At 36.4% G+C, this 26,235-nt stretch overlaps 2 protein-coding genes across 2 annotated transcripts; both read right to left on the reverse strand.

Moving 5' to 3' along the window:
* Positions 1 to 2,349: 2,349 nt before the first annotated feature.
* Positions 2,350 to 9,932, reverse strand: LOC134658950 (G protein-activated inward rectifier potassium channel 3-like). The gene is made up of 9 exons (XM_063514560.1): positions 9,363 to 9,932; positions 7,467 to 7,593; positions 6,305 to 6,493; positions 4,744 to 4,815; positions 4,497 to 4,604; positions 4,094 to 4,200; positions 3,754 to 3,906; positions 2,932 to 3,051; positions 2,350 to 2,718 (listed from the first exon to the last, which is right to left on the reverse strand). The coding sequence occupies exons 1-9, from the start codon at positions 9,905 to 9,907 to the stop codon at positions 2,388 to 2,390; spliced, it is 1,752 nt and encodes a 583-aa protein (XP_063370630.1). The 5' UTR covers positions 9,908 to 9,932; the 3' UTR covers positions 2,350 to 2,387.
* Positions 9,933 to 10,903: 971 nt separating this feature from the next.
* On the reverse strand, positions 10,904 to 25,937 carry LOC134656394 (G protein-activated inward rectifier potassium channel 3-like). The gene is made up of 10 exons (XM_063511921.1): positions 25,480 to 25,937; positions 25,183 to 25,336; positions 24,711 to 24,902; positions 14,464 to 14,535; positions 13,965 to 14,075; positions 13,474 to 13,580; positions 12,728 to 12,877; positions 12,340 to 12,459; positions 11,560 to 11,658; positions 10,904 to 11,054 (listed from the first exon to the last, which is right to left on the reverse strand). Exons 1-10 carry the CDS (start codon positions 25,935 to 25,937, stop codon positions 10,904 to 10,906), a joined length of 1,614 nt encoding a protein of 537 aa, XP_063367991.1.
* Between the last annotated feature and the right edge of the window lie 298 nt (positions 25,938 to 26,235).

Genomic DNA, 26,235 nt, shown 5'->3' on the forward strand with positions numbered 1-26,235 from the left:
TTAACGGGGCCGTCTATGCCACATTCTCGCATTGCCTGCAGAAGCACTTCATATCAAACTGTACTCTTCCATTTGTACAAATAACTTTTTAATTTTTGTTTGTGAAGTTTGAAACTTTGAACTCCATTAAGATGAGCTCAATTCATGAGATTAGGCGTTTATCACGCTCATTTCGGATGGTGAAGTGATTCCGTTGATAGAGTGATATGCCACCTAAAGGGGCCCACAGATTACCAGCTCGCCGGTCAATATCAGCCTGTCAGAGCTGTGTCCAGACGGGCTGGGAAAATCGACCGATTTGATCAGGAAAATTATTGGCGTCAATCTCCAATTTAATCTCCAATTTATGGTGATATTTGATCCTCTAAGTTAAAAAAAAAAAACAACGGGTTGCACTCCGGGAGTGCCGACAGAAGTGAAAACTCAATAACTAGTTCAAAATGTCTGCAATGTATAATTGACCCATCCTCCTTTCTATTGAAAAGCTTTAGTTCCGAAATTGCTGGCCAGTGAGCTTAAATTTGTAGCGTTAATTGTTTAAAATTCGAATAGAAATTGTAAAGTTACCTTGCAGACCTCGCATCTAAATATCATCATATTTTGAGTTTTGTTCACCAGTACTAGAGTTCACTTTTATTAGCGATTTCATCAAGATGTAGGTAGCTTTATTAGGGTTCCGTACCCAAAGGGTAAAAACGGGACTCCGCTGTCCGTCCGTCCGTCTGTCACCAGGCTGTATCTCACGAATCGTGATAGCTAGACAGTTGAAATTTTCACAGATGATGTATTTCTGTTGCCGCTATAACAACAAATACTAAAAACAGAATAAAATAAAGATTTAAGTGGGGCTCCCATACAACAAACATGATTTTTGACCGAAGTTAAGCAACATCGGGCGGGGTCAGTACTTGGATGGGTGACCGTTTTTTTGCTTGTTTTTTTTGCTTGTTTTGCTCTATTTTTTGTTGATGGTGCGGAACCCTCCGTGCGCGAGTCCGACTCGCACTTGGCCGGTTTTTGAATTATATTGGAGTGATATAAAGTTAGAATGTAACTGTCAGATCCTCGTATTTCAGCCCGTACAAAATTAGAACATTGAGCTTTATTGCTTAATATAAAAGTCCAGTTTTAAATAATTGACCTGATTATGATACGTTATGACTAAAGTTCTTTGGTGAATAAAAACGAAACGGCAGGCTCACAGGCATAAATTTTCGCCGCGCGGTAGAAAGAGAAGGTTACGCCTTACGCTGTCTCGAGTTTAACATTTTTTCCCCACCTCAAAAAGTGCACAGCGCCGCTAAAGAAGTTTTCACTTCAAAAATGCTCCAAAACGAAAATACTAGCGTCACGAATTGGTATTCTTGCGTCCGCACCCCATTTTATCGGTAATAAATATCGGTAATAATCAGCGGTCGAATTCGGCGAGCCAAATTGGCGTTTGCATCCGCATGTCCTGATTTGATCGAAAAATTTCATCAGATTGGCGAAAAATTGACTCGTCTGGACACAGCTTTAACCGCAAAAGGTGACAGTTCCGAACAACTGACAGGCTCGTCCGGCGAACTGGTAATCTGTGGGCCCCTTAAGGCTTGCGACTTTAAAACCGCATTCGCAGTTTCGTACACCGGCTCATACTGGTACGCTCACTGGAGTTTCTTGAAAAAATCCGGACTAATCGCAATAATCCTATTTGAGTTGGTATGTCAAATTACAGTCGCTATCGTAATGTGCTTGCACTAATTCATGGGCTCTTATCGTTTGAAACCGGGAAAGCGATAAGATGAGGAAGGCCTTAATGTGACACTCTTGACTAGGTAAATTAAATTCCACAATCCGTTTTTTTATAATTTGAACGGCTGCCCTATGTTGCTAAGTTGCTAAATAATATATGTATGTAGGACTTAATTAATCGGCTGCGCTGGAATGAATCTAAAAATCACATGAGTTCATCCACAACCAAATTGGGTCAAACTTGATTTTAGTGTAATAACTTTTAGATACTCATGCCGTGGTGGCCGTGCTTGGTGGCCACACTAAGTGGAGGCAAATTTCTTGGTATTTTCAAAAGTGAACCTCAAAAAAATTTGCAAGCCTTTATTTTATTCTCTCCATAATCGCTTATATTTCGTATATTTATTAAGTAAGTAGTAGGGTTTGGGGCACTTTAAAAAATAAGTCATTGTACTTTATAAATCATGGAATTGAAGCGAAATAAAAAGAAGCAACTAAGTATTACCTATGTTTGAAGATGATACATAAAAACAAAGTTCTGATATAGTTTTTGATTTATTTTTCAAATAATTTAACATAATAAACAGTGAAACATTAACGATTTGTGTATTTAAACAACAGGCGGGTATAATTATGTTTAACGTGGCAGTACATTATTGGATCTTCATAACATTCTCCGGCAAAATTTTCTTATAGGTCCAATTTAAGCTTCTTTGCGTCCCAGAGGGTCCAAAACTGGGGGTTGATGGCACCGTTGAAGGAAGTGACTCAGAGTTTCTCCCCAGTGCTTGATCATGGCTCAGCGACGACGCGTTCTTCGTCAGACTGCCCTGGAATGACGGGCTTGTTGGTATGGACAGGTCAGCAGATGATACGATTTCGAAATGCTTCAGGTGACTCGCGCTGCATAGCGGGGTTTCCACTTGCTCCATCGTGTTCAGGTCTTCTACATTGATGACGTAGGCCTCGTTTCGCTTCGACCATCTGAAAAAAGTTTGTCGTTAAAATGACTTTTACTTGTAATGTTTGTATGTGATAAAACAATGCAACCTAATCGTGTTTGAGTTTGTAAGAATGATCTCTATGAGTATTAGTTGCCTGTTGGAAGAAAAGTACAGGCAGCGATAAAAGCTTGTAAGTATCAAAAATGAAATACATATTTGATAAAATTTATTTCCAAAAAAATATTGTAAGTACCTTAACACATTCTTGAATCTGTACCCCCAGTTTATCTCCTTGGATAGGTAGGAAGTTCGACTTTGTGTCACTGTTCCCATATTCTTCGAAGCTCCTGTCAGACAAACCACAATCTCGAATCTGAAAATACAGGCTGACATTAAAATATCAAATGGATATCGTCGGTGAAATATACCTTCCTAACTTTTTAATCAGATAAGGAGACATTTTGTTACAATCATGCAAATGACTAATTGTTAGTCGATCGGTTAGTGTATTAACATCATTGTTAGTAATACTTAGTTATTGGGATCATAGTTATTTCGTAGGTATGTAGCTCGTTTTTACATTTGTTAGGTTACTTGGGTTAGTAGTTATTAGTTTGTTAGTTACTTCTGAACAGAGGACTTGCTTTAAGCGTAAAGCGCGCAAAAATATACAATAAATGAATTTATACGAATTATATTAAGCTGGATATTTTTGCTCGCTTCATTAATTGTGCAAGATGTTACTGCAGGTGACTGTACCGTTATTTAATATAAATAACAGTAAGAGTTACTATGAAAATATAATTATATTATGGATGTTATGACCACCATGAGTCATTGACAGTGTCAGAACTGACGTATACGCCAACGTCTACGTAATTTACTTTCTATACATCTCGCTCGCACTAATACGTCAGTACGAGCGAGATGCATAGAAAGTAAGTTACTTTCACACAAGAGTTTATGTCAGTGCCAAACTGGTGGTAGCCACACGGGTGCGTTAATATAACTAAATAGTTAATATTAATAAACCACAAAAAATTATGTCGAATGTAGTAAATAAATAGCAACATACCTATAATCAATCATGTCCTGAGCAGAAAATTCGTAGAGCGGGCTCTCAACGTCGATCACATGTGTTACAGTGATGGGCCACAGCAGGAACGCGCGCGCCTCCTTCAGCTTCAAATGGTGGATGTAGTTCTGCATAGTCTCACCCTCCAGGGTCCTAGCCAGAAACACGATAGAATCAACCACATGTCCTAGCTCAAGCCACGAACTACTGTCAGGATTTTATGTTCAGTTGCATGTCTCAGTTTGTGTTTTTCATCACAAATGGCTTATTGATAGAAACAATCATCATGTAGGAGTTTTATGTAAAAGATGGAAGTATTTAAGCATGTTTCATAACTGACCTGATTGGTTTGAGCATGTAAGCTGTAATGGTGCTGTCGATCAAGTGCACGTTCAACAGGTCCCACACACGAAACTGGAGGCTTAACTGTCCGTCGCGGAGACATACCTAATAAATAAAAATAACTTTATTAGTTTGTATTATTACTTAATAGTAATCAAAAGGATCCAATCCAACCGAATGTTTTAATCAAATATTTACTTATGAATTGCTCTTTGCTCTGTGCTGTTTTTGTGAGAAACCAGGTAGTGTTCAGAAATTTCTTAAACAAAAAAATTAAGTAGGTTAATTTGTGGAAAATACAGTTAATATTTTAATGTTTTTTATGAATTTGAGAATTACCTACAATTACTATTACTTATTTCAAAATATGTCTTAAATTTTTTGGAGAATTTTGTACTCACTGTTGCTTTCTTGCTAAATCCTACAGACGAAACGTGGCGATTCGGTCTTACAAGTTTAGTGAACAACAAACTAGTGAGTCCTCCTGACAATGCCGTGCCAGCTACAATCTGAAATAGAAAAATACCCACTAAGTCTTATGTCATACGTAAGACCTTTGAGTTATTTTCTAATACTTCGCAGGTCTATTTCTGTGACGGTAGTTTATATAAATAAGATAGTAATATAAGTATGATACTAATTAGTTACCTCCAAAACCATAATAATGATAGCCTCTGGACATTCTTCGCTCGGATATCGGACACCATACCCGATCGTCATCTGTAAAATGAAACATCCGAAATGTAATACTGTTTTTTTTTTCAGTTTTATACCCCGGGATTTTATAACCGAAGGGTGACAGACGGAAATAGGTATATTACTATGCCTCCCCAGTCCGTCTGTCTGTCTGTCAGCTACCTGTATCTCAAAAACAAAAAACAAACGGCCAAGTGCGAGTCGGATTCGCGCACGGAGGGTTCCGCACCATCAACAAAAAATAGAGCAAAACAAGAAAAAAAACGGTCACCCATCCAGTACTGACCCCGCCCGACGTTGCTTAACTTCGGTCAAAAATCACGTTAGTTGTATCAGAGCCCCACTTAAATCTTTATTTTATTCTGTTTTTAGTATTTGTTGTTATAGCGGCTACAGAAATACATCATCTGTGAAAATTTCAACTGTCTAGCTATCACGGTTCGTGAGATACATCCTGGTGACAGACGGACGGACGGACGGACGGACAGCGGAGTCTTAGTAATAGAGTCCCGTTTTTACCCTTTGGGTACGGAACCCTAAAAACCATGTGCCTAGTATAAAACGAGTATTTCTATTAAAAATATTAAACTACCAGCGTGAGTCAGTTTTAAGGAACTAAAATGAAAAATGTGTAATAGCATGGAGCTCTTGAGGTTTGAGTCCGACTCTTGATGAACAAATAATTTAATTTATTATATTTATTTACAGAAATACTATAAAACTAATAAAAAAAAGATTACTAACGCTAGCTTGCTGTCGCAATCGCAAACCACGTGGTCATGCCTATGGAAACGGGTTATTCCCAATAGTTACCACCAAGTTCTTACCAGTAGTAACTACTGGGAATTTTTTTCCCACCTTTTACCACTGGTAACTACTGGGAAAAATAATTCCCAGTAGTTACCAACTCGGTTTGGTGGTAACTAGTGGAAATTTTTATTCCCAGTAGTTACCACCAACATTTTGTTAGGGTTAAATACTAATAAAAACAGTACAAAAAAATAAAAAATAAATGTAGAGTGATTTAATAAATCATTATTAAGTCGATTAGTGTTTTAGTAAACTGCCTTAAAAGTGACGAAAAAATATTGAAACAGTTTAACCGGTACTAGTACAAAAACAATGATATATGCATGGATAAATTTAATAATCCATTTAGATTATTTTTAAGTGATTTTATTCGGTAATTCAAAATCACTCTATATTTATACTATACTATTTTATACTGTTTTTATTAGTATTTAACTCTAACAACATTTTTAGTGGTAACTACTGGGAATAAAAATTCCCAGTAGTTACCAGTGGTAAAAGGTGGGAAAAAAATTCCCAGTAGTTACCACTGGTAACAACTTGGTGGTAACTAGTGGGAATAACCCATGGAAACAGTAAATCAGCATGCGTAGCGTGGCCTTATGAGGTTATATTGTAATTAGACACACTTTAAGCTCTACCTAGACTCTGATCTACATGTCTCATGAATGTCACATAAATCAAGAAAATAGAAATATCTCACCTGCGTTTCCACGGCCATCATCAACAGGCCAGCAAAGGAAGAGGTCCCGATGACGCAATGGGTCTTCCCGTCGCCGATGTCATCGCTGTAGGAGCTGGTCACGGCCAACCAGATGGCCGCGAACGTTAACCAAAACACGAAGTGGGCTGCCACCATCATCAGGAGTATGAACCGCCATTTTGCGTTGATCTGCAAAATTCATTTCACATCATAAGAACACGTGCTTTTCATGTTTCAAACCCAGGAAAAACTCAAAAGTTATTTAAATTTAAATTACAAAATTTATAAATTAAACTCTTGGAATTACGTATGATTAAAAAAAAATATGTTGACCACTCCCTGCCTGCACTCGCGGTTACGGAGAAAAGTGCCTTTTACACAATAATCCTTCTCGGAAACCGAAACAATGTTTAATATGAGAATGCAGGTAACTTATACATGCACAATTAGGTACTTAATATAAAATACCTTTTGAACTACTGCCGCGTCGTACTAGTTTGCTCCGTTCTGCCATGTGGTTGGCGGGCGAATAGGTTAGAATCATGTCTCGGTAACTATTTATAAGCAGTGTTATCGTAAACGCACCACGTTTTTTTTAACGTGGCGTTACAATAACCGGTTGTGTAAGTATGTGCAAGGGCGAGTCGACAGCATAGACGGACCAGTATAAGTACATCTCCTGTTTATGGATAGTTAGTATGAATCAGTAGGTTCCTTTACATTGGCTCACACAAGAACTCGGCTCGTCTACAGTCACGATCACGATGACGAACGGCGCTATAAATGGCCTCATTTAGCGGTGAAAAATATAATCTCAATCAAATATAAATATAAAGTGCGCAGCAGTCTGTTCTCTCACTTTGTAAAGCGGAGACGGGACGGACAATTTAATACAATTTCAGTCTAACCCCAATACGTTCGATTTTGAATACCTGAGACCCAAGATTTTTTGGGTGGGGTTGATAAAAACGTGCTCGTCCTTTTTTTATCACTTCACAAAAAAAAGGATCGTTCGGGTTTCATTTATAAATAGAACGCTATCGCCCTCTACAACAATGACGAGTAGTGACGAGTAGGTAACACAACTCCGTATATGAGCCGTGATGGCATTCCATGCCATACATTGTTTAAATGATAAGTCTAGGTAATAATGTATACTGACGACTGTGTTGACGATGTCGCGCGCGTACTTGATGGACTTGGCGGGAATGTTGCTGCGCACGGGCACGTTCTCCTCGCCGTCCTTGCACACCACGCGTCTCGAGCGAGTCTTGCGGCCGGCTCTGCGTCTGCAAAAAAACTGCTCTAAACTAAGGTTGCCATACGTTCCCTTGACAATTGTCCAGGTCGATGTCCCTACACTTATGGCACCCTACTCGAAACCCAATTGCTACAAGTTTTTTAAATATTTGTGTAAATGCCTCTTCGAGGCCGAGTTCCCTTGACCACTTTTTGCTGTCGTCGTGTTGTCTCTTTTGTTAATATAGTAAAATAAGACAAAGCAACATATTTGCCCAAACGTGGTTAAGTAAGTAAGTGCCAGTCTAAAAATCTTACACGCACAGATAATATATATACTATTTTAGCAAAATAAAATCAAGAAACCGTTTTTAAACTCTTTAAAGTCACATTGCCTAAGTATTGCTTATGAAAACTTTACTGCTATTTATTGATTGCTGTCAAAATTATAAAAAAGCAATATAAAATCATTTAGGCATTAAAACATAGCACCATCTAGCTAGTGCTATGTTTATTAGGATTAAAAGTATCGCGCTGTCCGAAGTCAAAGCCTTTCTGCCCCCCATATCATTTCAAAGAAAACCTTCTTCTAAAACAATAAGGTATAAAAAAAAAACTCCGGCCCCACGGCGATTTCGACTTATTTTCTGTCGCTTTTATGGTTTAAATTTCATTCTGTATATATACATATATGTTACTACCGTGATAATCTGTAACGTCTCAAGGGGCAAACTTCATATGTATTTCACCTCATCATCATTTTAGCCTTCGGTCGCCCACTGCTGAGCATAGGCCTCTCTTCTTGTACGCCACTTGTCCCGGTCCTGTGGTAGTCTCATCCAAAAGTGTCCCGAGATACTTCGAACGTCATCCACCCAACGAGCCAACGGACGCCAGGCGCTTCTTTCATCCGTATGCGGCCACCAATCCGTCAACATTTTGGTCCACCTGCCATCACTCTGCCTAGCAACATGTCCGGTCCAACTCCACTTAAGCTTGGCAATGACGTCACCCACGTCCAGCACCTTGGTGCGGCGTCGGATCTAGACATTCCTCACTCGGTCTTGCAGTTTAATGCAGAGCATGGTGCGCTCCATGGCTCTTTGTGCTACTCGTATTTTATGCACAGCCTGCTTAGTGAGCGTCCATGTCTCGGCACCTTATGTCATGATGGGACACATTGATTAAAGAGGCGAGTTTTCAGGCATTGTGGAAAGTTTTCAGACTTAAGGATTTCCGCAAGTCTGTTGAATGCTGCCCAACCCAGCTGGATTCTCCTGGAGATCTCCTTTTCCTGATGTTTTTTTGTCAAAAGATAAAATATAGCCAAGATACACGTATATTGCTCGACTACCTAGGTACCAAAATTACTACGCCGAAAACTAAATTCACGAAATATAAATTCGCGGAATTCAAGTGTACCAATAGTGAGTAATTCAATATCTTATCACAAGTTTAGAGCTATCAAATTTGTCGCCTAATTTTACCCGTCGTGTCTATTTATTTATGATATATTATTATAAATCGAAAATGTCATTTGTATTTATTATATTTAAACTTTATATGCACTTTGCAAACGGTGTACTTAACACTCATTCTCTACCAGTAAGCCATAGAACGTTGAAACTCGACGTTGAAATGGCGCAGAGGAAAAAAATATTCAATGTCACAGAAATATTACTATAGCTGGTCAAGCAGATCTTGTCAGTAGAAAAAGGCGGCAAAAATGTAGGCGCGAAGGGATACCGTCCCATAGAAAATTTGAATTTCGCGCCTTTTTTTACTGACAAGATTTGCTTGACCATCTATACTTACTTACCGATGTCTATTTTCCTTCTTCTTCCGTTTGCCCAGTCGCGATGAATAACCCTGAGAAGGCGGCCCTGTATAATGGTCGTTCTCGTACACGCTCTCTACTACTTCAATTGTGTCATAAATATTGTCACTCGTCACATTCGAACTCGCTAAAGGTCTTGTTGACGCATCTGAAAAATTTCTTGTCGTTCCAGTAGTAGGGCTATCAGTTTCCACGTCTATAGTCATCACTAGACCCTGGCATTGGTCGTCTTCGCTGGAGCACAGCGAGCTTCCAGTAACAAAACTTTGAGTTGACGGTACTACTTGAGTATCATAATTTATCTGTACTGCAGGGAAAGCGATTTCTTTTCCTTCTATTTGTGATATCCTGTATTGTTTTTTCAATTCCTCGTTATTGTATACATCAGTGTCGACGATGCGCGGTATTTCTATGGACGAGCGCTTAGAGCCAGTTCCAATTGCTTCGGAGTAGCTAAGGGACCGTTCTAGAGCTCGACTACGGCTTCCTCTCCTGCTCTCAGGCTCAAAAGTAGGACCTAGGTTCATGTTGACATTTATTTTGGTTTTGAAGTCAAAATCTATTCTATTAATAATTTTAGAAAAATATGACTATGGATCGCGGTTGGAATCAAATCTGCAATTGTAAACAAGGTAAGTACTGCAATGTTCTTTGTTTTCTGGTCTGTTTAAGTGTATGTTATTAAACTATAATATTGCTCACTTTTATTATTTACTGTAACTGATTTGTGTATAATATCACTTTTGTATTGGTTATGCTATGCTTCACACATGTTTATACTATTTTCTTCGAAAATCACTAGCTAGTTAATTCATCGATATTTTAAAGTGTGTTGTACTAAAGGATCGTAAAACAGAACTATAGCTATGTTATCTTGTCGAGATAACACACCTTTATCCTACAAAAGATAAGAGGTACATATATTTGTAGTGTATGTTTTGATCAGGTGGCCTAGAAACTTTGAGACATGTTTCTTAATAAACTGCATGTGAATGTGAATAAAGAAATTTTGAATTGTATTTGGGAATGGAAATCTGAACAAGGATGATTTTGAAGATGAAGACTAGAATAAAACACTTGAAACTATTTGCGAAATATATATGTATATAGTATCTTCGTATGTAGGTAGTATTTTAAATATGCACAATAATCAGTTGTACGAGTAATACTTATGCGTTAATAATTTAATGTTTATGAAACAGACTAACAAAATATGTGCTATACTAAACATTTTAACAATACACGTTAAAGAGGTAAATAATGTATTCTTATCAATATACAACAAAATTGGACGTTTTACAGTTGGCGTAATTTGTATTCCAGAAAAATGGAGGAATATATTTTCAGAAATTTTGGTCGGCAAAAAGGAGTTTCAAGAAATTGTTGTTGATCCACCTGATTTCAAAACCATTTAGAGTACCTAAGTATTTCTCAGAATCATGACAATTAGGAGATGAGTAGATTCTAGTTGCTAGAAAATAGAAACTGTCTCATTTTTTTGGAATCGACTTGCTCCTCAAGCTTTAAGAAAATTGGGCATCGGCAGGTTTCTTCTTGCGAAATGAAGAGGAGCGAGAGATTTGAAACCCCGAAAGCTGGTCGCTGAAGCTGCCGGGGGTGCCGGGCGTGCCGGGGCTGCGGGGCGAGGGGGGTGGCGACTTATACTCCATGGTTCTGGAAATAATGTCAAACGTAAAGTTAGTTGAAACAACAGTTACGTTAACCGTATGTACGATACGTAATTGATGACTTGATGAGGTTCAGTCGACCTGATGGAAGTGATGTTGACTTGTCATACCACAAAATGAAATCACTTGATCACTTCTAGCCGCCCAGAGACCTATAAAAAGGTCTCCTGTTCCATTCTAATTTGAATCTTATTTTTGACAAGTCAAAGTTGAATTTTCATTGGCAAGCTTGACGTCTGGGTGGCTAGAGGTTAATAGGCAACATGCCTGAGACTTATCACCATACTGACGAAGCGTTGCGGTATCGGTGATCACAAACAATGGTAAAAGTCATATATGATCGTGGATTTTGGTGCCTTTGGACACCATGATAACTTCTAAAAGTCATATTTAGGCCTAGTTTTTTCTCGGACTGCTCAGATGGATGCTGCTATAGGTATATTATAAAACTATAGTGCATATAATTTGCAACCAGGTGATAATAATCTTACCTGTAAAGCTCACAAGCACTGCAAAGGGGTGTCTCCACCGGCTCGATGGTGTCCAACTTTGTGTGGTCTATCGCGTATTTCTGCTTGCGAATGTTGTATCTAAAAAAAAGCAAATAGTTAAACATAATGTCTTAATAATTTAGTGCCAAAATCTGTGCAAATCTAACAGGATAGCGATGACAGAATCACTTTAGCTCAATTAGTTCCCTTTAAAGCGTTGGTGCAAGTCATTTATATGGGGATAGACCTTAATAGTAGTTTATGCAACAGTGATATAATAAGGGTTCTTAAAATTCAAGGGTCGAAGTTACAAAACGAGACGTAGTCGAGTTTTGTAAAAAAAGACGCGAGAATTTTAAGAACCAATTATGAGCTGTTGCATACATTACTTTTTCTATGACAGCTGCACCCGACACAAAACAGTTGAGACTAAGAAAATGGGTTACTTTGTATGAATTATTATGCACACAGCAAAACATAGAAAAAAAAGAAAAAAAAAAAGTTATTATTGTAAATGAAAACTTACCTCTTTCAATCAAGATGATCGGAAGTTGTATCTTTAAAAAAAATAAAGCAGTTGTATTATACTTATAAGATGACTGCTAGCAGTCATCTTATGAGCCTATAGACAAATCATTCAAATGACATGGCTTTAGATATCACTGTCAGTCATTTAATTGACACATTTAAGTGCTGGAGTAGAAAAAAACTATATTATATTTTCCGTCATACAAAAATATACATTTTTGTATGACCCTACTGGTAATACCTAATACTTACTTGACAACAGAAGGAAACCGGTGTCCCCAAATCACCTCTCTGGGCATGTAAGAAGTCTGGCTCTGTGTGAAAGTGCCCAAGGACGAGGATGCCCCTTTCAGTCCAACCGTTATTTCATAACTGAAAACAATTTCAGATTATGGACTACTTTTTACACTTTTTGTTTTATTTTCTATACTCTTAGGTACAGAAGTGCTCAGTAAGTATGTAAAGACTTAAAGCGCGTGACATTTCAGTTGATGTTCCAAGTAGCTTAACCACCCGAAAAAAAAGTCTGTGTTGTCGCAGTGGAAATGGACAACAGAACACAACCAAGATACGATAAGATAAAATACGATATGATAAAAAGCTCCTCAAGGGAGGGAATGTTAGTTATACATCCCCATACCTAATCTTTCTAATGTCATCAGGCGTGTATCGGTAGAGAGGACTGTCCTCGTCGATCTCGTGCACGAGCGTCACCGGCCACAGCAGGAACTGACGCTGCTTCAGTGTCAAGCTGCGCGCGTAGTATCGGATTATCTCCCCTTCCTTTGTTCTATAATATATACAATTATGAAGATATGAGTAAGGTGGCATCACGTTATAATAAATTTTGATAAGGGCAGGTCATACTAATTTGAAAACCCTTAAATCCTAATCTCCGGTTTGTGATTTTATAAAATTGTTATTTTAATATTGTTGTGTCGATGCGCCTTGCTTGACAGTAATGATCCTAGAAATGATCTTGATTGACAGAGAAAAATAAACTGCAAAGTTCCTGCATATTTTACTCGAAGAAGTGAAATTTAATTTCTTCCTTGAAGTTTTAGAGCCGTTCTCCAAGCGCGGAACCTCAGAAACGAATCTACGGAACTAAAATAACTAAGGGGTTGTAATATGTATCTATCCCATGTACAAATTGCCAGCCTAAAAAGCGAAAATCTCCGTTTCTGCTTGGGCAAAAAATGTGTTCGTATGTCTATCCAGCTGTTCTCTTCTATAGGTCGCATTTATGAATCCACTCTTGTAAGATTTAGTGAGCACGGTCAATCATTGTGTTAAACTTTTTGTCCATCTACTTATTTTCTGGATTTTTTTCAAATGACATAGCTAGGGGTTCACAAGGTCTTCACAGAAGCATTATAATGAGACCTGTATGTGTTGATAAAGTGGGCGGTGAACTCGGAGCTAATGATGTGGTCGTAGTTGAGATCCCAAGCTCGCATCATCAGGCAGAGGCGCCCATCACGGATGCTGATCTGAAATGTCATCACCATTAATTGCTTAACGTGAAGTTTAGCACAAAGAAAATAAATAGATTTGACAAGATATACCTACATATGTGTGATATGACCTGATATGGTTGACGGATTGATTTACACCGTTTAGTGCCAGTTGCAAGAGATAAGATAAGATGTTTTTTTGCAAATAACCACATACATATTACTACCTATTTATTTCACTAGCCTACAACTCAATTAACTAACACCTAGTATACTATAAATATAGACACAGCCTCAAGTCCATTTTTGAACGCCTTTTGAAATATTCACAGCTAAGTTCCGTTTAAGTCAACATCTTTCATACATATTTAGAGGGAATAAATAAAGTACAGTAAATTCTATTCTCCACATTTTACTAACCACAGCTTTTTTGCTGAAGCCAACGCCATCTCTGGAGAGCTTCTCTGGCCGTGTGAGTTTGGCGTAGACGACGCAAGTCAGAACTCCAGACAGCCCGGTACCCAGGATTAACTAGAAAATATAAATTAACCTGGTTAAAGCAGCATTTATAAAAGAAGAGTAGCCGTACCTAATCCTTCCACAGATCCACAATTTTTTTCGATTAGATTACCTACTTATAATTGTCATTTAAATTAAAACTGAGACTTTGGAGCAATTTTGTTTTGTTTTCAGAGAAAAAAAGACTAGGAGGAATAATTATAACTATATGCTATGTGTGATATAATTTTTAGTTCTGTTAGGTTAAAACAAATAAACTACTTGAATATTTGAAATAATAAATATGAAAAGAAATTAAGCATATACCTTGAGATATTTGTATCAAATATTATGAATATTTAATGTACCTACTTTTAGTACTATTTAGCATTCGGACTTGAACATTATTTAGTTTGGTTACCTGAATTATAAATAGAAATATGGATTCTGGACACTCTTCATCTATGGCACGATCTCCGAAACCGATGGTTGTCTGAAAAATAGTAATACACAGTGCAAATTAAACCCTCAAAAAAGAACTTATTTCGACAAAAGACTCCGCCGGTAATAAGGAAACGCCTAACTGGAATTAAGGCGAGAAAGATTATCTTAATTCGTCGGCAAGTCCCAAAGACTGGGCCAATTGTCAATCAAGGACTATCGGATGCGTTTCCTGATTTGGTACGTCAGACAGACCTTCTGTGCTACTCTGCCTAAATAACTGTTGCTTAACCAAAACGTATTTATCCCAACCATACATATATTTATAATTATCAAGAATTGTTAGAGGTAGAATAAGACTGGGCAAATTGTCAATCAAGGACTATCGGATGCGTTTCCTGATTTGGTACGTCAGACAGACCTTCTGTGCTACTTTGCCTAAATAACTGTTGCTTAACCAAAACGTATTTATCCCAACCATACATATATTTATAACTAGCTGTTGCCCGCGACTTCGTACGCGTGGATTTGTATATTGGTGGTTATAAATTCTACATTCGCTTAGAACATTATGCAGCAAAAGATAGCAGTAGGGGCGGTTAATCATTTGTTAATTATTATACAACGCATGAGATTTGTCTTTCACAACCTGGCTACGAAGTTTCAAGCCCTTAACTGAATAAAATTGTTCTTGATATAATCTCTCTCAACCCCCAGAAGATTTTCAAGTCCACTATTTAATAAAATCTACTACCTAACTACCTACGAGGGCTGTTTGATAAGTACCCGTTTTCCAAATGTATTAATATCACGGGCCGAAAATATGTATACAATCGTTTTAAGCCATTTTTCAGAGGTGGGAAAATTTAAAAAAAAACAGCATTCTTTTGTTTTTTTCTCATTTGACAGCGATTCAGTGAAAGCGTGAACTTAAAATTGTGAAAATGGAGAAAGAGCAGTATCGGTCTGTAATTAGATTCTTGTTTTTGGAAGGAAAAACATGTGATGAAATAAAAGTAAGAATGCAAGCGGTTTACCATGAATGTGCTCCTTCTATGACAACCGTCAGATACTGGTTTAACGAGTTTAAGCGGGGGAGAACAACCGTCTTTGATGAGGATCGCCCAGGCCGCCCAATTGAGGTGACTACAGACGATATGGTTAAGAAAATTGAAAATATCGTTTTAGCCGACCGCCGAATTGAACTTCGAGAAATCGTTGATGCTGTAAATGTTCCAATCAAGCGGGTACAAAACATATTAGAAGAAAAATTGGGTATGAAGACAGTATCGGCGAGTTGGGTGCCGCGTTTACTCACGGAGGAGCAAAAACGGAACCGACTGACTACTTCGGAGCAGTGTTTGGCCGTGTTCAAACGTAACCCGAAGGAGTTTCTGCGTCGTTTCGTGACCGTGGACGAAACGTGGGTCACCACTACACCCCGGAAATAAAAGGGCAGTCGAAGCAGTGGATTTTACCGGGTGAACCTGCGCGAAAGATAGCAAAAATCGTTCCATCGGCTGGAAAGGTCATGGCGATCGTTTTTTGGGATTCGCAGGGTATTATACATATTGAGTTCTTAGAAAAGGGGAAAACGATAACAGGGCAGTACTATGCCAATTTATTGGATGAATTTGACGCTGTGTTGAAGGACAAACGACCCCATTTAAAAAATAAAAAAGTACTGTTTCATCACGACAACGCACCAGCTCATTCGTCTAGAGTTGTGATGGCTAAATTAACACAATTACGCTATGCCCTATTGCCTCACCCCCCGTATTCTCCAGATTTGACCCCATGCGATTTATTTTTGTTTCCCAACCTGAAAAAATGGCTCGGTGGTAAGCGATTTGGATCAAATGACGAAGTCATTGCCGCCACAGAGGCCTATTTTAATGACTTTCCGAAATCATACTTTTTGGATGGTTTATTGAAGCTTCAATATAGGTGGAACAAGTGTATAGAGTTAAAAGGAGACTATGAAGAAAAATAAATGCATATAAACAAAAACAACTGATTATTTGTTTCATAAACGGGTACTTATCAAACAGCCCTCGTATACCCTCCTCCAATTGAGGGGGGATTTAAATCTTCTCGGGGCAGAGGTGTAGGGTTGGAGCCGGTCTACCTAGCTTTATTTGACGTTCATAAGCGCATTGTAACGTATACCTACTTGAATAAACTATCTTTTATCTTTATCTTATCTTTATTTACGAAATTTGAAGTTCATAGCTTTAAATAAAATTTGAACCCTCTACCAACTCTCAACCCCTGTTTAAACTTTTAGGGAATAAATTTTTAAAAACGCTGAAATTACTTTTCTTGTATTGTAATAATAGGCCTTTATACAACGATTCAAGTCCCGCACTCAAATAAATATTTTGGTTCCATACAAATTTTCGACCCCCGTTTCACCATCTTGGGGGATGAATTATCAAAGACTCTGAAATTAGTTTTCTTTTCTCTTAATAAATTACCTTTTTACGAAGCTTCAGCTTCAAGTTCCTAGCTTTAAATAAAATTATAACCTATACAATCTTTCAACCCCTTTATAACCCTGTCATGGGATGAATTTTTAAAAACGCTGAAATTAGTTTTCTTGTGTTCTAATAATATGGCTTTATACAAAGATTTAAGTCCCTCTCAAAAATATTTCATCTCCATACAATCTTTCAACCCCTTTTTCACCTCCTCGAGGGATGAATTTTTAAAAACGCTGAATAGGTTTTCTTGTTTTTTAATAAAATACCTTTTTACGAAGTTTCAAGTTCCTAGCTTTAAATCAAATTTGAACCCTATACAAACTTTCAACCTCTTTTGGACCCTTATAGGGGATGAATTTTTAAAAGCGCTGAAATGACTTTTTACGTATTCTAATAATATATCATTATACAAAGATTCAAGTCCCGCACTTACAAAAAAATTGACCTCCATACAAATTTTCAACCCCTTTTTCACGACCTTAAATGTTGAATGTTGAAAAACGCTGACATTAGTTTTCTTCTCTTTTAATGAAATAACTTTTATACGAAGTTACAAATTCGTAGCTTAAAATAAAATTTAAACCCTATACAATCTTTCAACCCCTTTTTAACCCTTTTAAGGGATGAATTTTTAAAAACGCTGAAATGACTTTTCTTAAGTTCTAATAATATGGCTTTATACAAAGATTCAAGTCCCGCACTCTAAAAAATATTTGATCTCCGTACAAACTTTCAACCCCTTTTTCACCACCTCGGGGGATGAATTTTTAAATACGCTGAAATTAGTTTTATTGTTTTTTTTAATTTAATACCTTTTTGCGAAGTTTCAAGGTCCTAGCTTAAAATAAAATTTGCACCTTAAGACAAAGTTTCATCCCCTTTTTTACTCCCTTATGGGTTGAATGTCCTAAAACGTCGCAATTCCTTTTTTTTGCAATCGGCTATTATGCCTTTCTAAAACGTTTCAAAGCATTTGTAATGGATTCAATCTTTCAAGCCATTTTTAACCCTGTTAGGGGATGAATTTTTAAAAACGCTGAAATTACTTTTCCTGTCTTATAATAATATACCCATATACAAAGTTTAAAGTCCCACACTCACCAAAATATTTGACCTCCATACAAACTTTCAACCCCTTTTTCACCTCCTTGGGGGATGAATTTTCAAAAACGCTGAAATTAGTTTTCTTATTTTTTTATATAATACATTTTTACAAAGTTTCAAATTCCTAGCTTAAAATAAATCTTGAACCCCATACAACCTCTCATCCCCTTTTTAACCCTTTTAAGGGATGAATTTTTAAAAACGCTGGAATTACTTTTCTTGAGTTCTAATAATATGGCTTTATACAAAGATTCAAGTCCCGCACTCTCAAAAATATTTTATCTACGTACAAACTTTCAACCACTTTTTCACCACCTCGGGGGATGAATTTTTAAAAACGCTGAAATTTGTTTTCTTGTTTTTTAATTTAATACCTTTTTGCAAAGTTTCAAGGTCCTAGCTTAAAATAAAATTTGCACCCCAAGACAAAGTTTCATCCCCTTTTTTACCCCCTTAGGGGTTGAATTTCCTAAAACGTCGCAATTACTTTTTTTTTGTAATCGGCTATTATGCCTTTCTAAGAAGTTTCAAAGCATTTGTAATGGATTCAAACTTTCAACCCCTTTTTAACCCTGTTAGGGGACGAATTTTCATAAACGCTGAAATTACTTTTCTTGTCTTATAATAATATACCCATATATAAAGTTTCAAGTCCCACACTCACAAAAATATTTGATCTCCATACAAATTTTCAACCCCTTTTTCACCACCTTGGGGGATGAATTTTCGAAAACGCTGAAATTAGTTTTCTTGTTTTTTAATTTAATACCTTTTTACGAAGTTTCAAGGTCCTAGCTTAAAATAAAATTTGCACCCCAGGACAAAGTTTCATCCCCTTTTTTACCCCCTTAGGGGTTGAATTACCTAAAATGTCGCAATTACTTTTTTTTGTCATCGGCTATTATGCCTTTCTAAGAAGTTTCAAAGCATTTGTAATGGATTCAAATTTTTAACCCCTTTTTAACCCTGTTAGGGGATGAATTTTCAAAAACGCTGAAATTACTTTTCCCGTCTTATAATAATATCCCCATATACAAAGTTTCAAGTCCAACACTCACAAAAATATTTGATCTCCATACAAACTTTCAACCCCTTTTTCACCACCTTGGGGGATGAATTTTCGAAAACGCTGAAATTAGTTTTCTTATTTTTTAATATACTACATTTTTAAAAAGTTTCAAATTCCTAGCTTAAAATAAAACTTGCACCCCATACAACCTTTCATCCCCTTTTTAACCCCCTTAGGGGTTGAATTTTTCAAAATTGCTTCTTATCTCTTGTACACTTTATAAATTCAACCTAGTGTGCAAATTTCAACTTTCTAGCTTTTGTAGTTTCGGCTCTGCGTTGATGAATCAGTCAGTCAGTCAGTCAGTCAGTCAGTCAGGACACTTGCATTTATATATACTAGCTGTTGCCCGCGACTTCGTACGCGTGGATTTGTATATTGGTGGTTATAAATTCTATATTAGCTTAGAACATTATGCAGGAAACGATAGCAGTAGGGACTGCAGTTAATCATTTGTTAATTATTATACACAACCTGGCTACGAAGTTTCAAGCCCCTAACTGAATAAAATTGTTCTCGATATAATCCCTGTCAACCCCCAGCATATTTTCAAGTCCACTATTTAGTAAAACCTACTACCTAACTACCTAGTTACGAAGTTTGAAGTTCCTAGCTTTAAATAAAATTTGAACTCTCTACCAACTTTCAACCCCTTCTTAAACCTTTTAGACCTCCATACAAATTTTCAACCTCTTTTTTACCAACTTGAGGGAAGAATTTTCAAAAATGCCGAAATTACTTTTTTTGTATTCTAATAATATGTCTTTATACAAAGATTTAAGTCCCGCACACAAAAATGTTTGATCTCCATACAAATTTCAACCCCTTTTTCACCACCTTGGGGGATGAATTTTCAAAAACGCTGAAATTACTTTTCTTGTATTCTTATAATATGCCCTTATACGAAGATTCAAATCCCGCACTCAATAAAATATTTGATGTGCATACAAACCTTCAACCCCTTTTCACCACCTTGGGGGATGAATTTTCAAAAACGCTGAAATTACTTTTCTTGTATTCTAATAATATGCCTTTATACAAAGATTCAATTCCCGCACTAAAAAAAATGTTTGAGATCCATACAAACTTTCAACCCCTATTTAACCCTTTCAAGGGATGAATTTTTAAAAACGCTGAAATTACTTTTCTTGTATTCTTATAGTATGCCTTTGTACAAAGATTCAAGTCCCGCACTCAAAAAAATATTTGTAGTGCATACAAACTTTCAACCCCTTTTTCACCACCTTGAGGGATGAATTTTCCAAAATGCTGAAATTAGTTTTCTTCTCTTTTATTATAATACCTTTTTACGAAGTTTCAAGTTCCTAGCTTACAATAAAATTTGAACCCCAAGACAAACAAACGTCCCATAGCTTTTTTTTGTAATCGGCTATTATGCCTTTCTAAGAAGTTTCAAAGCATTTGTAATGGATTCAAACTTTTAACCCCTTTTTATCCCTTTTAGGGGATGAATTTTCAAAAACGCTGAAATTACTTTTCTTGTATTCTAATAATATCTCCATATACGAAGTTTCAAGTCCCGCAATAAAAAAAAAATTCTTCTCCATACAAACTTTCAACCCCTTTTTCACCACCTTAGGGGATGAATTTTCAAAAACGCTGAAATTAGTTTTCTTGTTTTTTAATATTATACCTTTTGATAAAGTTTCTAATTCCTAGTTCAAAATAAAACTTGAACCCCGTACAAACTTTCATCCCCTTTTTAACCCCCTTAGGGGTAGAATTTCTCAAAATCGCTTCTTAGCTCTTATACATTTTATAAATGCAACCTCGTGTCCAAATTTCAACTTTCTAGCATTTGTAGTTTCGCGACTTCGTACGCGTGGATTTGTATATTGGTGGTTATATATTCTACATTAGCTTAGAACTTTATGCACCAAAATATTGCAGTAGGACGGTTAATCATTTGTTAATTATTAATATTATACAACGCATGAGATTTGTCTTTCACAACCCACGAAGTTTCTAGCCCCTAACTAAATAAAATTGTTCTCGACATAATCCCTCTCAAGCCCCTTAGAAGATTTTCATGTCCTCTATTTAATAAGACCTACTACCTAACTACCTATTTACGTAGTTTGAAGTAAATAAAATTTGAACCCTATATAAACTTTCAACCCCTTTTTAACCATTTTAGGGGATGAATTTTTAAAAACGCTGAAATTACTTTTCTTGTATTCTAATAATATGCCTCTGTACAAAGATTCAAGCCCGTTCTCACAAAAATGTTTGAACTCCATACAAAATTTCAACCCCTTTTTCACCACCTTGAGATATAAATTTTCAAAAACGCTGAAATTATTTTTTTTTCGTTTTAATATAATACCTTTTTATGAAGTTTCAAGTTCCCAGCTTAAAATAAAATTTGTACCCTGTACAAACTTTCAACCCCTTTTTAAACCTGTTAGGGGATGAATCCACAGCTTAACCTGCCGAGGACAGGCTCCCCTCACTAGTTTAGCCCGCGAACCGACGCGGTTTACCGGGGTGTGGCCGCTGCATGCATAACAGCTTCTTGGAGCCACTAGTGAGAGTTTGGAACGTAATCAGTTGAGCATCAGCGCCTTCAATAGGCCGGTTGTTGGTGCCACAGATATACGGACCACACTCACCCCAATATAATTATGTCAACGGTGTGCTTACATGCCCGCAATGTTCGCGAACATTTACTAAAAAGATCGGCTACATCAGCCACTTGCGAGCGCACCAGCGACAGCAACGGAGTTGACAGCAGTCGCCGTGGCCGAAGCCGGCCGTGGAGTTATTATTATTATTATTAGGGGATGAATTTTACAAAACGCTGAAATTACTTGTATTATCTTCTAATAATATCCTCAAATACAAAGATTCAAGTCCCGCGCTCGAAAAAATTTTTGATATCCATACAAACTTTCAACCCCTTTTTCGTCACCTTAGGGGATGAATTTTCAAAAACACTGAAATTAGTTTTCTTGTGTTTAAATTTAATATCTTTTTGCAAATTTTCAAGTTCCTACCTTAAAATAAAATTTGCACCCCAAGACGAACTTTCATCCCCTTTTTAAATCCCTTAGGGGTTTGAACTTCCAAAAACGTTGCAATTACTTTATTTTGTAATCGGCTATCATGCCTTTCTAAGAAGTTTCAAAGCATTTGTTATGGATTCAAACTTTTAACCCCTTTTTTACCACTTTACGGGATGAATTTTCAAAAACGCAGAAATTTGTTTTCTTGTATTTTAATAATATATCTTTTTACGAACTTTCAAGTACCTAGCTTAAAATAAAATTTGAACCACATACAAACTTTCAACCTCTTTTTAACCCTGTTAGGGGATGAATTTTACAAAACGCTGAAATCACTTTTCCTGTCTTTTCATTATATCCCCAAATACAAAGATTCCAGTCCCGCGCTCGAAAAAATGTTTGATATCCATACAAACTTTCAACCCTTTTTTCACCACCTTAGGGGATGAATTTTCAAAAACGCTGAAATTAGTTTTCTTGTATTTAAATTTAATATCTATCTGCAAAGTTTCAAGTTCCTAGCTTAAAATGAAATTTGCACCCCAAGACGAACTTTCATCCCCTTTTCAACCCCCTTAGGGGTTGAATTTCCAAAAACGTCGCAATCACTTTATTTTGTAATCGGCTATTATGCCTTTCTAACAAGTTTCAAAGCATTTGTAATGGATTCAATCTTTCAACCCCTTTTTAACCCTGTTAGGGGATGAATTTTCAAAAACGCTGAAATTACTTTTCTTGTCTTATAATAATATCCCCATATACAAAGATTCCAGTCCCGCGCTCGAAAAAATGTTTGTATCCATACAAAGTTTCAACCCTTTTTTCACCACCTTAGGGGATGAATTTTCAAAAACGCTGTAATTATTTTTCTTGTATTTTAATAATATATCTTTTTACGAACTTTCAAGTACCTAGCTTAAAATAAAATTTGAACCACATACAAACTTTCAACCTCTTTTTAACCCTGTTAGGGGATGAATTTTACAAAAGGCTGAAATTACTTTTCTTATCTTTTAATAATATCCCCAAATACAAAGATTCAAGTTCCGCGCTCGAAAAAATGTTTGAGATCCATACAAACTTTCAACCCTTTTTTCACCACCCTAGGGGATGAATTTTCAAAAACGCTGAAATTAGTTTTCTTGTATTTAAATTTAATATCTATTTGCAAAGTTTCAAGTTCCTAGCTTAAAATGAAATTTGCACCCCAAGACGAAATTTCATCCCCTTTTTAACCCCCTTAGGGGTTGAATTTCCAAAAACGTCGCAATTACTTTATTTTGTAATCGGCTATTATGCCTTTCTAAGAAGTTTCAAAGCATTTGTAATGGATTCAATCTTTCAACCCCTTTTTAACCCTGTTAGGGGATGAATTTTCAAAAACGCTGAAATGTCTTTTCTTGTCTTATAATAATATCCCCATATACAAAGTTTCAAGTCCCACACTCACAAAAATATTTCATCTCCATACAAACTTTCAATCCCTTTTTCACCACCTTGGGGGATGAACTTTCAAAAACGCTGAAATTAGTTTTCTTGCATTTTAATAATATATCTTTTTACGAACTTTCAAGTACCTAGCTTAAAATAAAATTTGAACCACATACAAACTTTCAACCTCTTTTTAACCCTGTTAGGGGATGAATTTTACAAAAGGCTGAAATTACTTTTCTTATCTTTTAATAATATCCCCAAATACAAAGATTCAAGTCCCGCGCTCGAAAAAATGTTTGATATCCATACAAACTTTCAACCCTTTTTTCACCACCTTAGGGGATGAATTTTCAAAAACGCTGAAATTAGTTTTCTTGTATTTAAATTTAATATCTATTTGCAAAGTTTCAAGTTCCTAGCTTAAAATGAAATTTGCACCCCAAGACGAACTTTCATCCCCTTTTTAACCCCCTTAGGGATTGAATTTCCAAAAACGTCGCAATTACTTTATTTTGTAATCGGCTATTATGCCTTTCTAAGAAGTTTCAAAGCATTTGTAATGGATTCAATCTTTCAACCCCTTTTTAACCCTGTTAGGGGATGAATTTTCAAAAACGCTGAAATTACTTTTCTTGTCTTATAATAATATCCCCATATACAAATTTTTAAGTCCCACACTCACAAAAATATTTGATCTCCATACAAACTTTCAACCCCTTTTTCACCACCTTGGGGGATGAATTTTCAAAAACGCTGAAATTAGTTTTCTTGTTTTTTAATATAATACATTTTTACAAAGTTTTAAATTCCTAGCTTAAAATAAAACTTGTACCCCATACAACCTTTCATCCCCTTTTTAACCCCCTTAGGGGTTGAATTTTTCAAAATCGCTTCTTATCTCTTGTACACTTTATAAATGCAACCTAGTGTGCAAATTTCAACTTTCTAGCTTTTGTAGTTTCGGCTCTGCGTTGATGAATCAGTCAGTCAGTCAGTCAGTCAGTCAGTCAGTCAGGACACTTGCATTTATATATATATATATAGATAGATTATCAAGAATTGTTAGAGGTAAAATAGAACAAAATTTTATATAATATTAATAAAACCTCACCTGAGCCTCAACAGAAGCCAAGAAGATTGTGATAAAGTCCTTTCCCCCCGTGATACATGGCCTGTTCGGAGGGTCTGGTTCGAAGTCGTAATGTGCCAGCGCCGTGATGTACCAGAACAGCGCGAACACCGCCCACATGGTGAAGTGGACGACCACCGTGCCGATCACGATCCAACGCCAGCGAATATTGATCTTGGCGGAAAATTGTTAAAACCCTAAATATTTGTGATTTGGGTAATAATGTTCATTAACTATAATACAACACACTTTTAAACTTCCCTTAGTGATACCCACTGATTCAACACAGTCAACTAACATCCAAATTCTGAAGATTACTTATGTAATAAAGTCACTTAGTATGAGTTAATATGCTATTAATACTCAATTTAAATAATTATACGATTATTCAAATTACTTAATTATACGATATACATAAGTATATACCTATATGATTTGCTAATTTGATTTTTACCAGAGTATGAAATGAATCATTCAATAGTCGAATCTTCTCAAACGGGACATTAGAGATGAGGGCCACATTCTCGCCTCCACCTTTAGAGACTAATCTCTTGGGAAAGTCACCGTAAGCTGAACGGTTGCGAAGTGGCGCTGGATTTTTGATGAAGCTGAAAAGTTCAAAGATGTTATATGTGATAAGCTTGTAATTATTACGTATTATTATATGCTTTACAATCTTTACATCATACCATATACTTAGGTGTGTTTATTTAAAAGTTTTGTGTGGTAAGTGTTTTATTAATAAACTTACTTGTTTTGCACTATTTGATGTTTCTTAGCAACACTCGGTACTTTGGGTTTCTGAAATTCGTAAATCAATTTCTTGTTCTTATTGAAATTTAAGCTTGCATCGCTCTGAGTAATTATAATCCTGGGTAAAGTTTGAGAGAGCTTTCTGAGTCTCTCCGACTTGATTTCTGACCTTACTGAGTTAATACTGTCTGATTTATCATTTTGTAATTCATTTTCAACTATGAACTCAGGTTTCGACGATTCTATAAACCGATTAAGTGTTTTATTATCTTGTATAGTTTCATATATTACACCATCACCATCCTCATTCGATATATGTTCATGGAGATCCGAATTGAGTTCTTTCATGTCATAGGCACTGTGTTTAATGTTTGATTGTAAATAAGTCAAACATTCTTCATATAGTTGATTTATTTGGTTAAACTCAACATCTTTTATTAGTTGGTCTTTTTCCATATTTAGACCTGGTTTCAACTTTTATTAGGTAAAGAACAGTTAGTAAATTAAGAAATAACACTTTTCCATACAGACATATTTTGAATCAATTCACTTTTCACGGACAACCAGAGTTCACTTTTAACACATATTTTACTAAGCTGTACTTTTTGTCTTAGGTATACGATGAGATTAATCAACAAACTCATTGAAGACCGTTAAGAAGAAAAGACGCGAAATCTTAATCTTTGGAATTCCGTAAACTGACTAAATTCCCGGGGACGTCACCAGTTTTCTTCCGACTCTCTCCCGCGACGCG

This window comes from Cydia amplana, chromosome 2, assembly GCF_948474715.1.
Source record: "Cydia amplana chromosome 2, ilCydAmpl1.1, whole genome shotgun sequence".
NCBI lineage: Eukaryota > Metazoa > Arthropoda > Insecta > Lepidoptera > Tortricidae > Cydia > Cydia amplana.